This window comes from Castanea sativa, chromosome 2, assembly GCF_040712315.1.
Source record: "Castanea sativa cultivar Marrone di Chiusa Pesio chromosome 2, ASM4071231v1".
Classification (NCBI taxonomy): Eukaryota; Viridiplantae; Streptophyta; class Magnoliopsida; order Fagales; family Fagaceae; genus Castanea; species Castanea sativa.
Window position 1 is genome coordinate 20,534,615 of NC_134014.1, and position 18,301 is coordinate 20,552,915.

Below are 18,301 nucleotides of genomic sequence, written 5' to 3' on the forward strand. Positions count from 1 at the left end.
ATTGAACTTGATCTAATTATAGTAGCCTTCTTTCCTTTGATACACAATTCTCCAAGTTGTGATTAACTCCTTTACATGAATCTCAGTACGTGACTAAGTCCAGCAACTTGAATGATTGTTGTTGGTTGCAAAGTTTTTCACTTCATAAATGATGAAGATCAAGATGCACTTGGTTAGAAAACCCTATGGCATACAAACATAGTAGCTTCTCATAGGGGGGAAAAAAAACTCTTGGTCCCTATATCTGTGTGTGACTGCTCTTAAAAAAAACCTTATATATGTCTAGAGTTGTAAGAAAAGAAACCCTAAACAAATACATTAGCATGGGCCGAATTTCAGATCTAGAAATTCTAAAATTTTAATTAACGATATCCGTATGTACATGACGGCTCTTAAAAAAAATACCTTATATATGTTTAACATTGTGAGAAAAGAAACCCTAAACAAATACATCAGTATGGGCCGAATTTTAGATCTGGAAATTCTGAAATTGTAATTCTCAATAGATTGAGCTTGTGTCAAGCTTCCCATTTAGTTTCGATAGCAGCTATTTGTCGAGCTTTAATAAAACAACAATTTTTTTTTCACTTGTTTCTTGAATCAATATCCATGTCTCTAATACTAATACTTGATATGTTTAAACAACATATTTCTTGATATATTAAACCCAACTTAGATTTACCCAATTACAAGTAAAATGAGTTTTGTCAAAAAATTAGTCAATTATATAAAAAAATATGACCCTAACCCATATTATTTGAAATAATGCCAAGAAAATAATAAGATAGATTCACGTTTTTCAGAAAACAATATATGTAAGAGGTATAAAATTCGATTATAATATTGCGGCTTTGTTTTTCGAATTTGTTTTTAATTTTATGTAGCAATTTCCTGTCAATATAACTAGAATTTTGTAAAGAAGAAAAAATATATAATTAAAAAAAAAAAACAATGGAATTTCAAGAAAGCTTTCCCGTAATCAACTGCACTGCATATTTTTCACACTCTCTTCCAAGTCCCAACCCGCAGTTTACGCTAATCATTTTTGTCCCAATCAATTTGGAGACTATATAATGCATGGCATCGAGTCCAGTCCAAGGGTATTCGTTAAGACCCAAATATTAGACAATTGGTCTCCTTTTATTATAATTTTAATATAACGCTGATCAACGTATACTTGCGTGGAGACTTGGCCCAAAATTAATATATATAAGATCAACCTATACTTTGACCGAAGATTTGGAAGTCTTTCAATCTTAAATTTAATTAGCAAGTACAAGTCATACTGGTTAATACACGGCTGACTTAGCAAAAGATTTATCAACCTGCATTCACACGATTACATACACTTATAGATTCTACTTGATAATCTATAAATAGCAACCAACCTATAACACTTTTGCAACATCAAGTTCTAGCTTAATATCTGCTCAAAAAAAAGTTCTAGCTTAACTTCAAACTTTCTTAGTTATGGCTTATAATAAAAATTTTTCTCTGTTTTCATTCACTCTTCTCCTCCTTCTCCTCCTTCCTCTCCACTCGCATGCAACTTCACGAAACATCCATGACAAAAAATCATCACCCTTTGAGTTTCTCAAACATCTTCAGGGATGTCACAAGGGAGAACAGGTCAAAGGCATCCATAACCTCAAAGCCTACCTTGAAAATTTTGGTTATTTGAGCTATAACCATTCCAAAAATCACACTCATACCAATGAGGATGATTTCGATGAACTCTTAGAATCTGCCATTAAAACATACCAACTAAACTACCATCTTAATGCCACTGGAACTTTGGATGCCAAAACGGTATCAACAATGATGATGCCTCGTTGTGGGGTGGCAGATATCTCCAATGGTACGAATTGGATGCGCTCAGGCAAGAAGAAACATCATCATCGCCATGGCTCTTTACATACCGTCTCTCACTATACTTTCTTCCAAGGAAATCCCAAGTGGCCATCTTCTAAGTACCATCTCACCTATGGATTTCTCCCTGGCACTCCAACTGAAGCAATGAATCCTGTCGCAAAAGCTTTCGAAACATGGGCTGCCAACACACACTTCAGGTTCTCAAGAGCTCAGGACCACACAAATGCAGATATCAAAGTTAGTTTCCACAGGAGGGATCATGGAGATGGGCACGCTTTTGATGGAGCTGGTGGAATCTTGGCACATGCTTGGGCGCCTACTGATGGGAGATTCCATTATGATGCAGATGAGCAGTGGAGTGTTGGAGCTGCCCCAAACGCGTTTGACTTGGAGACTGTTGCATTGCATGAAATTGGGCATCTTCTTGGACTAGACCATAGCTCTGTTGAAGGGGCCATCATATGGCCTAGCATACGTCCAGGAGTGACCCAAGGTTTGCATAGGGATGATATTGATGGCATTAAAGCCTTATATAATTTTTGAGTGTGTAAGCCTTAATATAAGCGGGTAAAGAATAAAGCACTTGCTATCTACTAGTTAAATTAAGTGCCAATGCATGGCGTTAGGGGTACTAGGGAATACATACTTCGAGAAAGGGCAAGAGATTATTGCAAGACACATAATAAAGGTTTCACCAACTCACACGAGAAAGTGATGTTTGATTGTAATTTTCTTCATGCGGTAATAATAACGATTTGTTTGTTGTGATGTGGTAAATAAAGCTTTTAAAAGTTTGTTCTAATAATAATAATAATAATAATAATAATAATAATGATTTCTTTAGAATTTTTTATGATGCATTTCAACACAAAAATTGATAATGCTAAAAATCGTCAGTTAGATCACTCGTCCAATTCAGAGTTTTTGACAATTTCATAGGATTTGAAAAATAAAGAGAATTAGTTAAAGAGACCACCGGGTTATGTCCGGTTAAGGAGCCTCCGATACTTGAGTCAGTATCAACCCTCTATCAACCCATATCTTTCATGTATAGATAGTAGTTTTTGACATATCTTAGCAAGTGAGACAGGTTGTCCCTTTTATAGGTGACTTAGGTAGCTATTTGACATAATTGTAGGTGATTATTACCTTAACTATAACAATTATTTTCTTAATGCAAGTTTAATACATTTAAGTAATGGTCATCAATGAATATATTGAATGCGATTGAGCGGTTATCTTTTTTTGATAGCTTGCTGGTGACTTAATGTCATCCATTATGGTTGACGACTAATTTAGTTTCTTAAACTCATCAAAAACTATTAAAAAATTTGGATTTTTCCAAATAGGATATTATTTAGAGCAAGTTATCAATTAATACTAATAAAGTATAAAATAAAATGATATGGACAAGGATGTATTCGTCTAGGATCCTTGTCCGGTGAGCCATTGTGGAGAAACGACTTCAATTAGAACTCTACAAACCCAAAAAACATATGAGTCAACAAACGAGTATGAGATATGTAATACCCCAAAGACCATGGAAGGCCTCCTGATAGGGAAACATGATTCCCAAAACATGTGATCTGAATTTACGAGAGTAATGGTCATAAACGGATAAACCTAGAATCTTTGTAACCCATGAATAAAACTCCTATATATAATCTCTCCCTCGAATGCATGAAAAGAATCCTCCTCGGCCCAAATCATGATAGTTGCTTGAATTACAAGACTGATCAAGTGACCCAAGTGCTCTATAAATATAGTTGAATTCCAATTTCATGAGGTATGAGAAAATCACAACCGTATATTCTCACAATTGTGAATAGTGTGGCCATTATGTCAAGCATCAAAAAAGTTTAGGTTGGCATCATACCTAAGGGTGTCAATTCGAGTTAGCATGTCGTGTTGATGTTATGTCGAAGTAGGAGTATTCAACAAAATGACTCAACCCATTTAATAATCATGTCATGACCTTCAACCTTAACACAAACTTTTAATGAAGTAGGTGAACATGACAAGACTTACTTGACACGCTTACTAAACGGGTCGTGTTGTGTAGAGTTGACACGAATGTGACAACCTATTTCAACCTGCTTAATATTAAATAATTGCAATATTTTGGGTTGACACAAATTTAATAAACAAAAAATTTAATAAATTTAATACAAACTCATAAAATAAAAATACCTATTAAACATACAATTTGCAAGTAAATAATAACATCAAATACTTAAAACACATCATCCAAAAGTATAAAATAACGTCAAAGTACTTAATAAATATTAAGTCCATAATGCAATACCATCTATCTAGAGTGAGAGGAAGGGTTTAGGGTTTGAGAGTGAGCAAGTAAGGACGGGATGAAATTTAAAAAAAATCAAATTAAATATTTATATGAAGGTTTAGAGATTTAGAGTTTGTAAAGGTCAAGGGTCTTATAAGTGAATTGGCACCTCCCATACACAAAGTACTTAGGGGTCTAAGGGGAAAGAGTTTGTAAATTTTCAGCTTACAATTATATCACTTATAAGTTTTTGTAATTACTTTTTCTTTTAAGTTAAAAAATATAGGTTGAATATAAAAGGTATATGAACAATCTTGTTAATACCCCATTTTGCTACATGTATTTAACCTCACATGGAGAGTAAAAGAATAATTTCACCTTAGAAATAGGCATCTCAATTGTGACCGTTAGATCCTAAATTTCATTTCATCAAAATGATCTTGATGTTGTTACAATCAAATTGATTGGTCATAAGCCTTAATCGAACCATCAGATTGAAAGTTATCATCAAATCAAGTTTTAATGGCCGAGATGTACTATCACAAATTAAGACTGACTATATGTGATTATGAACAATTGATTTTAAGTGGTTATAATTATAATCAATTTGAAATCAATGACATATCATAATTTGATTGGCTAGGACTACATTTTCGGTCAATAAACATTTTTTTGGTCAATAGGCATCTTTTCATTTAATAAGCACTTTTTCGGTCAATAAGCACCTTTCCGATCGATAAGCACCTTTTGATATATCCAATTTGAAGGGTTATGACCTTTCAATAGACGCCTTTTGGTAGACACCTTTTCATTCAATTGACACCTTTTGGTATACACCTTTTTCATTCAATACACATTTTTTGGCCAATAGGCACCTTTTCGGCTAATAAACACCTTTTTGGTCAATAGACACCTTTTGGTATATTCAATATAAAGGGTTGTCACATTTCAATAGACATGTTTTGGTAGGCACATTTTCATTCAATAGGCACTTTTCGGTCAATAGGCATATTTTCATTCAATAGGTATATTTTCGATCAATAGGCATCTTTTCATTTAATAGGCACATTTTTAGCCAATAGGCATTTTTTGACATATATATTACAACTTACCTTATATATACCTATATATACAGCTCAAACTAAACGAGAGAGGCAACATTTTGTCTTTTGTTCCTTCCCACAAAAAACTAATAAATAAAACAACATTAATTGTTTTATTCAGCCTAACTAATAAAACTTTATGCTATTTCTTTTAATATCATTTTTTTAAAAAATTTTACGAATTTTTGCTTACTACTCCAACAAAAAAAATAATGGTTTTTTTTTTCTAGAACCTCGTTCAGTGGTTATTCTCATGCATTACATGGGTCAGTGACTAGTATAATATAAAAGCAAACGATTTAATTTTTGGTTGACAATTCCTCATTGCGCCATGTGGCTACACAAATTAATGCCATATATATTTAAAAATACCAAAATATTGTGCCTTCTTGTTTGGTTAAAGTTTTAGTAATATTTTCACTTTTCAGAACCATTGTGTTTGGTCATTTATAGTAAATTAGAGACACAATATTCTATCTCATGGACAGTAGTTACAAAATATTTTGACTCTACACACCCCTTAAAAACCCAATTGCCTATACTAAACTATAGACACAACGTTGATGGTAGTTATAAATTAAACATCACTTCTTCCATATATCTTTATCTTTGTTCACTCTTCTTTCCCTTTCTCCGATCTGTATATTTGGAGTTTAAATCTTCTGTACTACTTTTCCTGCTTCACTCTATACTCCATCAATAAAAACTTGCCACGTGTTCACCTAATTAATTAAATACTACTATTAATTAATAACGGTAGCATTAATAAGTCAATAATAGTAGTATTTAATTAATTAGGTGAACACGTGACAAGTTTTTATTGGTGAAGTATTAAGTGGAGCAGGAAAAGTGGGACAGAAGATTTAGACTCGTATATTTGTACTCTCTTCTTTCTCTTTCCGAAATTTATTTCATGTGAACAACTTTGAAACAAATTTCAACATAAAAGTATTCTCCTATTACCAAGGACTTGCTCTTTTCAATAACATCAACCAGCAAAGAGTCAAAGAAAATTTAAAGGTTAGATACCATTTCTGAAATGTATGGTAAAGAAAAAAATTGTATGGTCAAGAAAAATTAGGTATTAAATATAGGTGATGTATAAGGGTGACAATAGGATATATCAAGTTAACGTATTACAATATTTGTAACAAAAACTCCAAGAATTGAAATGCCCCTAAAATGCCCACTATAAGATAAGGACAACAAAAGATCTGATGTTGGGAAAAGAAAACTTGAAAAAAAGAAAGAAAAAAAAAAACCATTCTTAAAAAAAAGGAAGATTTTTGTTTTTTATTATTATTTAAAAGTAGTACTTTACGTGCTCACAGAGTCACATCACCTTATAACTATTGTTGAAGCCTCAACCACCATGAGATTTGTCAAACCATGAGATGAATACTTCTGCAAAATCTTTTGAAAAAAAAAAAAAAACAAAACAAAAGATCACGATAGCAAATTTTAGGTATAACAAATTGTTACTGATAGCATAGAAATACCAAATTATTATTGGTGTTGGACTTATCATTAATATTAGAATTTTTTTCCCCTTTTAAATTGTAACTTTTATTTTCAAGTGATCATTACTTTAAGCAAAGTGAAAATGTAAAATTTCTGCTCAACTTTTTCATGTATCACACAAGTTAGTGACTAGTATCACATATGCCTGAAATTTTCAGCAAAATAGCATTATTCACAAAATAGGTACCAGAATGCAACCTTTTTGGAACTCGATTTTATGAAAATCAGTTCTACATAGAACTTGATTTTAAAGATATTGAGTTTCATTAGTAAATTGCCACGGTAGCACTAGATGATATGGCTTTTTTCAATTAAAATAATACCATGTGAAACTCAATATATTGAAAATTGAGTTCTTTGCAATTTTATTTTTAAAATAAATTGAAACTTGATATTCTAATCATCGAGTTCCATTGCAACTAAATGACCGAAACCCAAAAATATGATATGCTCTCTCTCTCTCTCTCTCTCTCTGGAAATTAAACCTGCTACTCTCTTTCACTCTCCCCAACCTAAAAAACCAAATTCATCTCTCTCTACATATCCTCTTACCGTGAAAATCAAAAGGCCCCAAATTTGCCACTCTCACTCAGCTCGTTAAGAACTTAATGCTGACTATATCAAGTAATCTTCAGCAATCTACATATCTGTTCACAGGTACAAAACCCATCTCACGTTGGATTTGTTTCTCCTCCTCCCTTTGTTATCATTAATTAATTTTTTCCATTTGTGTTTTTGTTTGTTGTTAAGGTATATACCATCATATGCTTGGAGAAGTGTAATGGCTGCCCTAGAGATAGTGTCACGGGGCATGAAATGTGACTAGGCAATGAGAAAGCATTAAACTTTGGCAAGACAAGGGATTCCCACTCCATCTACGTACTGAGTAGTCTCACTTTCGAATACCTTGCATAAGGAAGCATATGTCATGTACTTTCGAACACCTTGCGTAAGGAAGCATATGTCATTTGAATTAATAGATTCTAATACAGGCTTATGGAAAAAAGAGCTTACGAACCAAAATTTTCAAATCCATGAAGACAGTTATGGAAGACATTGTGGAAACTCCAAATGCCTATTCCCAAATATAGAAAAATGTCTTCTCACCCCCCTTAACTTTAAGTTAGTGGTCATCCCACCACCTGAACTTTTATTTTAGTCAATTTGCTCCTTGAACTTTAATTATGTGCCAAATCAATATTTTTGCTAGTTTTTGGTTAAAAAACTAACAACTCTCGCATGGAAAACAAAATTACCAAAACCAGTTTATAATAAATAACTGATGTAATGAAAATTGAAAACAAAATAACAAAAACCTTGGTTAGGTTCAATTTTGAAAAAAGACATCTCAACATAGCTGCAACATCACCGTAACTCATAGATTTGTTGCGAATCTAGGTTTTGGAGTTGTCAACCACTGCTTGAACTCGCCACTGTCATTCTCATTCTAGCTGTGGATTCTATTTTCATCACGAAATTGCCGTGTGTGGGTTCTTGCCTCCATTGATCTAGTTTTTCTTTTTCTTTTTCTTTTTCTTTTTTTCTCACCACTTTTTCTGAGCATTGAATATGGTTTGGAAGTGTTAAAGAACATGGAGGCATGGCCGGCCCTTCCACTAGGCAAATTAGGTCATTGCCTAAGGCCCCCAAGTGGAAGGGGGGCACAAAATTTTGAAAAAGAAGGGGTAGTAGAAAAAAAATAAAAAAAATTAGTTTCAATGAAACTCTAAAAAATCTAATACATCCTTGTGACCAAAGAACAAAAAATTTAGAACATCTTTGTAAACATTGGTACCCAAAAAATTCTTTAGCCTAAAAATCAATTATCCCAAAAAAAATCATAATTAACCTCTAGACAAATCAAAAATCAATTGGATAAAATGCAAATCCAATCTAAAAAATTACCCACAAAAAAATTTCAAATCAAAACAAATTAAAAATCTCAAAACCCCTAAAATTTACTATACCTTTAAAAATTTTATTTTCAGAGTTAAAAATTTTAAAAGAAATTTTACAAATAAAAGAATATCCACCAATTGACATACTAAATTATACAAAAGGTTAGATTCATTTCCAAATACATGCATTGCTTATAAAATTTTGCTAACAATACCTGTTACAGTTACTTCTACAGAAAAAAGCTTTTCAAGATAAAAATTAATAAAATCATATCTTAGATCGACAATGTCTCAAGAAAGATTAAGTGTATTAACTATGCTATCGAATGAAAATGAGATGTTAGAGGAACTTGAATACAAAAATTTAATTAGTCAATTTGTATCTCAAAAGGCAAGAAAAATATATTTTAAATGAAATATATTATAATATAAAAATATTAAATAAATATTAATCTATATATACAATAATAGGTGAAGGTAAGAGAATCTCAAATTAGAATTCTAAATTAGAGTTTTAATTTTGCGCCATGTGTCCTATATTATTTATTCTCAAAGAGTTTTATTTCTTAATTTTAGAATAAAATGTGGAACCACATCATAAATATTTATCCAAGTGAGTTATTAAGTATTAAAATTAAAGCCCCCTAAAAAAAAAGTATTAAAACTAAAGAGTCTAGAATAAATAAACCTATTAAAAAAAAGTGTTTCACATTAATAATAAAAATGAAAATTTTACATTTTATATCTAATAATATCCTCACAAATTGTTTTAAAGAGTTAACAAAATATAAAATTGACTATCAATAGTATTTCAATTATATATATAAGAATTATATTATGCATCTTATTGTATATTTTTAAATGTATCCATCCATATGCATGAGGTTACAAGCTAATTTAATTAATACATAAATATAAAAAAAAAATGCCCAATTTTAATTCTTGCCTAAAACTCCAAAATCTCTAAGGCCTGCCCTGCATGGAGGATAGGGCTTGGGTTTGGGGTTGGGGTCGAAGTTACTGTGTATCCACGTTGTAAACAAGTTTTTTGCTTTATCAAATAATTAACAAAGTTTCACAATTAATTTTAATCATGGGCTGGTTGAATTTGTATGAATAGTGACTTTACAGACTCGAATTACACCAGTGGACTGAGAATATGATATCTGCAATAGATACAAGGACAAAGCTGCGTTATTTTCTATTAAATTTTTTATAAATTAAATCCATCAAAGCAAGGAAATAACTTTTTTTTTTTGGATGTGTGTCGTGCTTACTAGCATATGTTTCAAGGGCGTGTAAAGCTTAGAACTCCGGTGATGGATGTTGTCCAATGGTAACTATGGTGACTGGAATGACAGTTTCTCTCTCTTTAGGGACAGACGGGGCTAGGTTACCATGATCCAGGTTACCACGTGTTGGATTGGAGGATTTTTTTTTTTTTTTTTTAATAATAGATGGACGAAGAATGAACAAATGCCTCAAAAAAAGAACCCCAATAACAATGGCCTGTATTAGTTTGTTAATTGTTAGAATGAAACATAAGTATCTCACTATTTCTTTTGGCATGTGCAGTCTTTCCACCCCACACACTGGGTTATTATAGGAAGGAATCTCATGAGGTGGCTCCAAGATGTTAGCAATACGTTTCGAACTTAAGATCTCGTGAATATCATGAGGCTTTAAGAACTACTAAACCAACTCCTTGAATTTATAAATAATATATTTTTGAAAACACTAACACACCAAATAATTATTTCGAGCATGAAAGCTTCCTAAATCGATTAGAGGGATTTAATTTACAATACAACCAGTCCAAAGTTTTAGCGAAGGCCACTTCTAACCTGATTACATTTCAACTACTCCTAAAGAATAGAAAAGGTTGTTAACTGTTTTTTTTTTCAATCGTTGGCAACTTTGCATAGATTTTTCATGCTCTCTTTAATTAGATTTAAATTTAAAAGGGTCTTTCAGGTTCCAAAACTCTTTTTCTTTCAATTGGTACAATGAATTCCTTCTCTCTGTGATCTTCACATATTATTTGAAACAATACTAAGAAAAGAATAAGAAAGAAGCTAGAAAATGCTATGCAGTTGACGCTATTAATGTTTTTCGAAAAACAATGCAATTGATTTAAAGTTTGATTACAATATTGCGGCTCTTGTTTTCGCTATTGGAATATCTAGAAAGTCTGCCCATAGTCAACTGCACTGCAAACGTAATACACACTCTTCCATCCCGCAGTTTCCGCCAATTAATTTGGAGACTATAATGTATATATGGCACCGAGTTTAGACCATACGTTGGACTCACTTTTTGTATTCTGCACTGTTCAAATTACACTTTTTTATATTTATATTTACAATTACATGGTTTAAATTATGGTAGTAGTTTACACATTTTTTTAACCATAGATTTCAAAAATATGTAATAGTTTTTCATTATATATATATATATAATTTAGAATTTAATTAGATTCAGATTCTTCAATTTTTGCACCCAAATTAAATTCAATTTAGAATCTAATTGGATTTGAACTTTAAATAAAATCTAATTTAGAATATGATTGAATTTGATTTTCGTAATATTCTCGCAATTCTGAGTAGTGTGGGCCTGTGGGCATTATGTCAAGCATCAAAAAAGTTTAGGTTGGCATCATGTCTAAGGTTGTCAATTTAAGTTTGCATGTCATGTTCATATTATGTCGGGGTAGGGGTATTCAGCAAAATGACTCAACCTATTTAATAATTGTGTCATGACTTTCAACTTTAACACGAAGTTTTAATGAAGTAGGTGAACATGACAAGACTTACTTGACACGCTTAATAAATGGGTTGCATTGTGTAGGGTTGACACGAATGTGACACAAACTATTTCAACCTACTTAATATTAAATAGGTTGGGTTGACACAATTCAATTCATTTAACCCACTTAAGAAAAAGCACATGATTAATGCTGTTATAAATTTAATAAACAACATATTTAATACAAACTCATAACATAAAAATACCTATTAAACATACAATTTGAAAGTAAATAATAACATCAAATACTTAAAACACATCATCCAAAAGTATAAAATAACATCTAAGTACTTAATAAATAGGATAAATTGCAAATTACACCCCTAAAGTTTAGGGGTGATTGGATTTTATACCCTAATATTTCAGAACTTGAATTTTACCCCCTAGAGTTTAGGGTTGTTTAGATTTTACACTCCTAAATTCTAAAACTTTAGGGTGTAAAATTCAAACACTCCAAAACTTTAAGGAGTAAATTCCAAACACTTCTAAAATATAGAGAGTAAAATCCAAATTTTGAAATGTTAAGGTGTAAAATCCAAACATCACCAAACTTTAGGGGGTAAAGTCTAAATTCAGAAACTTCAAGGTGTAAAATCCAATCACCCCCAAACTTTAGGGGTGTAACTTGCAATTTCCCTAATAAATATTAAGTCCATAATGCAGTACTATCTATCTAGAGTGAGATTCTCATAAAAAAATTTAAAAAATCTATCTAGAGTGAGAGGAAGGGTTTAGGGTTTCAGAGTGAGAGGGAGTAAGGACGGGCTGAAATTTAAAAAAAAAATCAAATTAAATATTTATATGAAGGTTTAGAGATTTAGATTTTGTAAAGGTCAAGGGCCTTATAACTAAATTGGCACATCCTCATGCACAAAGTACTTAGGGGTCTAAGGGAAAAGAGTTTGTAAATTTTCAACTTACAATTATATCACTTATAAGTTTTTGTAATTACTTTTTTTTTCAAAGTTAAAAATAATAGGTTGGATATAAAAGGTATATGAACAATCTTGTTGATTCCCCATTTTGCAACATGTATTTAACCTCACATAGAGAGTAAAAAAGTAATTTTACCTTGGAAAAATGCATCTTGATTGTGGCCGTTAGATCCTTAATTTCATTTCATCAAAATGATCATAATATTGTAACAATCAAATTGACTGGTCATAAGCCTTAATCGAATCATCAGATTGAAAGTTATCATCAAGTCAAGTTTTAATGGCCAAGATGTACTATCACAAATTGAGTCTAACTATATGTGATTATGAACAATTGATTTTAATTGGTTATAATTATAATCAATTTGAAATCAATGACGTGCCATAATTTGATTGACTAAGACTACTTCTTATGGTAAGGTTGCACATACTTTATTAATTAGATAATCAAACGTTAATTATTCAATGAATAATTTGTGTAATTAACTTTTTAATTAGGGTAAATTTGAAACTGATTAAGTCCGACATGGAAGTAATTGGAGTATACTAATGTATATTGGAAACTAATTTGGGGCCTATTAATGTTAATTATGCTAAAACTCTTTTCAAACAAATGACTTCCGCTCACCATTTCATTGATATCTCTCAGAATATTATGAATTTGTGAGTGAGGTTAGTTTTACCAAAAACTAGCTAGACATCTGGGGGCTTTAATTTGAGCATAAGAATGAGGCAATTCCAACCAGAATTAAGAAAGACATAATTTTTTGAAGTTAGCTCTGAAAATTGTTACAGGAGCTACAAGAAAAACCGAGGTTTTAGACATTTTGCTTGCTCATCACTCCCACCAACCTCCAAATTTAATGCACTAGCTTTCTCTAAATACTAAAATAAGGTCTAGGTTCATGATTCTCTTTGATCATTTGTCAACCTTCATTAATTGTCATTCCATTCATATTCTCTCCACCACTACTATATAAACCTCCCCCCTCCTTTATTCCAAAGCACACAGAAATACCCTCTTTTCTCCCCTCTTGAGTTCTAGTGAAGTAGAGTACTTTTGTCATATCTTGATCTTCCTGAGATTCAAGGTATTGAGTGAGACTCAATTTCCCTCTCCTAGTTCTTCTTTTCTACTCCACCCTTAGAACCTCCACCAAAAGCCTCCTCCTCCACTGTGTGGATCATGCATGCAAGTATAATCTCTTTCCCTAATTTGCTTTTTATATTACTACGATGAGATTAAGATTAGAGCATGCTAGTTTTCATTTAAATTCCTTGAATATTCTTGAATGTTCTTAAATGTTCATATGCATTTTTCACATGTTCTTGGTTGTTCATCACATGTTCATGCATGACACTAGCTTTGATCTTAAATTCACATAAAAAATATGAAAAACATGTTAGTTTCATAATTCCCTCAAATCCTTGAATCTAGGATATCACCATCCACACACATTCACTAGAATTTATTTTTTCAATCCAAATGCAATGATTAATAAATGAAATTAGGGCTTTATCACATGCACACACATTAAATTAACATGAAAATTGATTGATAACATATTGGATTATATGATATGAATGTTGGCCACCATAGTTTAGAAGACCGGTTTCACCAAACAAGGTGAGTGTCTAACACCTTCCCATCTTATATGAGTTGAAAGATCAATGCTTATCCATGTAATTTTCATTCTCTGGATTGTAATTAGAAAACAAAGTCATGTACTTTATCTTAGATTGTATCTAGGACCAAAGTCATGTAATTTCCTATCATCAATATACATTCATTCTTAAATCAACAAAATGATGATTTTTTCAATTTTGGTTTTCTGATTTATTCCAATAATTAAGTAAGTGGCAACTCCATTGTAAAACCCTCAATTTAAAGGGAAAAATATAATCAGTCAAACCTCCATTCTGAGAGACAATAAAACGACTCTACCCATTCACATGGATTTGGCCTAAAACCAAAAATGGGCCGGGGGCGCGATCTATCACAAATATAAAATAAGAGGAATATTTATTTGATATACGAGTTAATTGAATTATGTTAAATTGGTCATTTCAAGTTTACACGAATAAATTGGTCTATCAAATTTGTCAATTGCAGGTCACACGAGTTGACAGGCTTATTGACACGTTTATTATCATGTCGCTTTCGAGTTGACCCATTTATGACCCGAACCCACTAAGGCCCAACCCTAACTTGTAAAAATTTATATCATGTTCATGTCATTTTCATGGGTCATATCAAACATTGACACACCTAATCACACTCACACCGCTTGAATGATCAAATTTTCCCTTATGCAAGTAATTTGTTAGGCCATCCTAATCCCGAGTTAACCATATAATCACTTATACTCCATCAATTGTAGCCATTTGTGGCAACTTGAGGCCAATTACCAGTTTCCTAGAGAAAGTTTACATGGTCCAAACTTGGTCAATGGATGCCAAACATACCAAAACTATCAAAAGCTCACAACCACTAGAAGTGACCACCATGGAACAACAACTCCACAACCTAATTTAAAGCATACAAGAGTTCACAGTGTAGGTTTTTTTGTTTTTTGTACTGAACGAATTTATCTGTTTTTTCAAGCTTGCTATAATTAATGTACATTAATGTCGCAAAAGTCTAAAGAAATCACAAACAATGCTCTCTTAGATGGAACAAAAACTAAACTGTTATTTTTTGGTATTAAACCTCAAATCCACGAAAACTATCAAAAGCTCACAACCACTAGAAGTGACCACCATGGAACAACAGCTCCACAACCTAATTTAAAGCATACAAGAGTTCACAGTGTAGGTTTTTTGTTTTTTGTCCTGAACGAATTTATTTGTTTTTTCAGGCTTGCTATAATTAATGTACATTGATGTCGCAAAAGTCTGAAAAAATCACAAACAATGCTCTCTTAGATAGAACAAAAACTAAACTGTTAATTTTTTGTATTAAACCTTAAATCCACAAAAGGTTCCTTGAATCCATAAGGTGATAGGTCTGGAATCCACCAGAGAAAACGATAGAGAAAAACTGTGCATTTTTATTAATAATAATCTACTTTGCCTTTGGATGCTACAAAACATATAGATATTGAAAAGGTAAAACCCTAGGATGACTGGGAAACTCTCCAAAACCCTAATTCGCACTAATCATGAGGCAAAATACTAGATTTTACCAAAAATGGTAACATTGAATTAAATGCAAAATCATAAAATACTGATCTTAAGGCTTGTCACAAAACAAGCGAGACCTTATAATGACTTTTGAGCAAAAAATTATTAAGGAAACCAAAATTATTAGAAACAGAAATCACTGTTTTCGGGCCTAAACAAAGGAATTCATCAAAATTAAGGCGCACATCATAGCAAAGCGATGACTATTTATTAGAAGACTGCTTTCATTCAGTTTGCCAAATTTCTTACAATTTTGACTTCGTTGCCCAAATGATTTCTGCTAGTGTATTTTTATCTTGCGGTGCCGTGATTTCAGGCGCTTTTGATATTCCAAGAAGGTCATTGCTGTCTCCTCTACATCCTACATATTCCAAACAAGCCTTGGCATTTGGATGAGGAGATTGTCATGAAAAAAAAAAATCTATAAACGGGCGCTAATTAAATTTTTCGAACATCTTTTTAAGAAGAAATTCTACAATCCCATAAAAGAATGCCTCACTTTGACTACAACGAAGCGAATTCTACTCTACAATGGGAATCTCAAGACATTTTGTTCAATCTTATCTTTGATTATATTCCCAAAGATTATGTATTTATTAGATGAATACGCAAAGGAAATATGTCATTTCCAAAAAATCGTTTTCCTTGAAGCTCTTATTGAGATTCTAAAGGTTATTCTAGATGGGAACTTAATTTGAAAAGTATGTATATTGACTTAATTTTTGATCGACATAAACGGGCATAAGAGATTGTTTGTTACATAAAACAAAGGAACAGCATTAGAGTTAAGGAGTGGCTATTTTTTAAAGAGTAACTATTCCATGGAGTGACGATGCAACCAAAGTCGACGACATGTGGCACAATTCAGCACCTGAAGTTGTCGAGTTGAGTGCCGAGTGCACCTCAAACCTGATTCGACTTGACTCATGTACACCCTAAATATTAAACATGCCTTCAGTTACAATTTCTTAGATGCACTACATTAGATTCTCCAATTAAATTTAAACATATAACTACATTGTATTTAATTATTCTTGAAAAAGATAACATTATTTGTACTTCATTGATCAATGCAACTATGAGTTTGAATTTAATTGGAAAACTTAAGATGCTACACCTAAGGAGCTATGCTTGGTACCGAAGGATTAATCCTATATCCTTAGTGGGCTTTGTCCCCCATTGATAAGAGAAAGATTGGATGTTGATTTTATAAGCTATCTTAAATATAGAATACGACTTAACAAAAAAGAAAAATTATACATACCTAAGTAATAGAACCTTAGAAACCCATGGACATTTAAAATTTTACCTTGAAATAATATTACTGGCCACTCCTGGGTACAAATGCATCAATGCGAACAGCTACCAGAGATATGATTGATGCCATTGCCCCTCATCTAACCTAAAATATTTACATCATCCAAAAAGACCAAATTGGAATGAGCAGTTCTAACTTCTAAGTTACTAAATCATTATGATCACCTGCAAAACATAAACGCTTCACCAGATAACACAGAGTAATGAATACTACCCTTCACTATAGTCAATATGACTACTAATTGAAGGCCAAACCTTTGGCGCTGCAATAGCAAATACTCTAAAATAGCATTATGGCTTCACCATTAGGATAGTGGAGTTCTTTTGGATGTTGTAACTAGCCAAATTCCGATCATCCAAGAGCCTTTTGCCAGCAAACACAAGCCTCTGAGCATTAACTGGTGTACCCAACTTGTCAAGAATCTTTTTTTTTTTTTTACATCACGAATAATATCCAACCTCTGCACTTCAAGAACTATAACAACTCCAAGATTGATTTTTCCTCAATTCCATAATGGGCCAAAGTGTTCCAGTCCTCAAGTCGATTTTGAGCATAACTTAGATCCCAATCTTCAACAGGGGAACTAAAGCAAGTTCCCAAGTATTGCTTTCACATCACAAACTTTGTGCAACAACTTAACATCAAGTTCAAATGTCTCCTCGCTTGGTGCCTTCACATAAATTAACAAAACATCTTTTGGATTAAAAATCAAATTAAGAGTTGACACATTCTGTAAGTTGAGCGAGGCAAGAGTCCGGTTATCATCAAGGAGTTTTCCAGCATGGAACAGACTGTATAGATCTGGCTGTATCCCCTCCAGAGCCTGTATCATGGACTTAATGTTCTGAACTGTATATTGTTTCTTCGCTTCAACTACAATGGTTTTATGGTTTGATGGTATTTTGACATAGATTATCATCCCAAATGAGTTTTGAATAAAAAGATGGAGAGTAGAGTTCCTTGGAATGCCACAATCCAGTAGTGTCTTGTCATCCTTGAGCTGATCACCAGCAAAAAAGAGCTCCTGAGAGATTTCTGGAACGCCTTCCTTCTCCCAAAACATTGTTTTTAAATTTTTTATTGTCTCTGATTTTTTTACCTTCACAGCTACTGTTTTAATGAGCTTCAAGTATGTATCAATCTGAGCAAAAGCAAAGGAGAAGAAACTAAGGCATGGAAGTTTCACAAAGAGTATCAATGTGGGAAAATTGATACACATCACCAGCAGTTTATCCGAAAAGAACAAACAAACAAATCAGAAGAAGAAACTACCACCCAAAAGGAAAGAAAATGCATTGTGTAAAGTCAATATAACCACCACAGGCAAATAAGGCACTGTTGAGAGAGAAACTGAGAATAGTAAGAACCAACAAAACTAC

The 18,301-nt window shown here is 32.4% G+C and overlaps 2 protein-coding genes across 2 annotated transcripts; one reads left to right on the top strand and one right to left on the bottom strand.

Moving 5' to 3' along the window:
- The first annotated feature begins 1,417 nt into the window (after window positions 1-1,417).
- Window positions 1,418-2,641, top strand: LOC142626079 (metalloendoproteinase 2-MMP-like). The gene has a single exon (XM_075799855.1). It carries the CDS (start codon window positions 1,471-1,473, stop codon window positions 2,413-2,415), a length of 945 nt encoding a protein of 314 aa, XP_075655970.1. The 5' UTR covers window positions 1,418-1,470; the 3' UTR covers window positions 2,416-2,641.
- Window positions 2,642-17,505: 14,864 nt separating this feature from the next.
- LOC142625038 (polyubiquitin-like) lies at window positions 17,506-17,985 on the bottom strand. Its single transcript, XM_075798748.1, has one exon. It carries the CDS (start codon window positions 17,983-17,985, stop codon window positions 17,506-17,508), a length of 480 nt encoding a protein of 159 aa, XP_075654863.1.
- Window positions 17,986-18,301: the final 316 nt, after the last annotated feature.

Coding starts and splice junctions, on each gene's coding strand:
- LOC142626079 (XM_075799855.1), top strand. CDS start 1,471: ATGGCTTATAATAAAAATTTTTCTCTGTTTTCATTCACTCTTCTCCTC.
- LOC142625038 (XM_075798748.1), bottom strand. CDS start 17,985: ATGTTTTGGGAGAAGGAAGGCGTTCCAGAAATCTCTCAGGAGCTCTTT.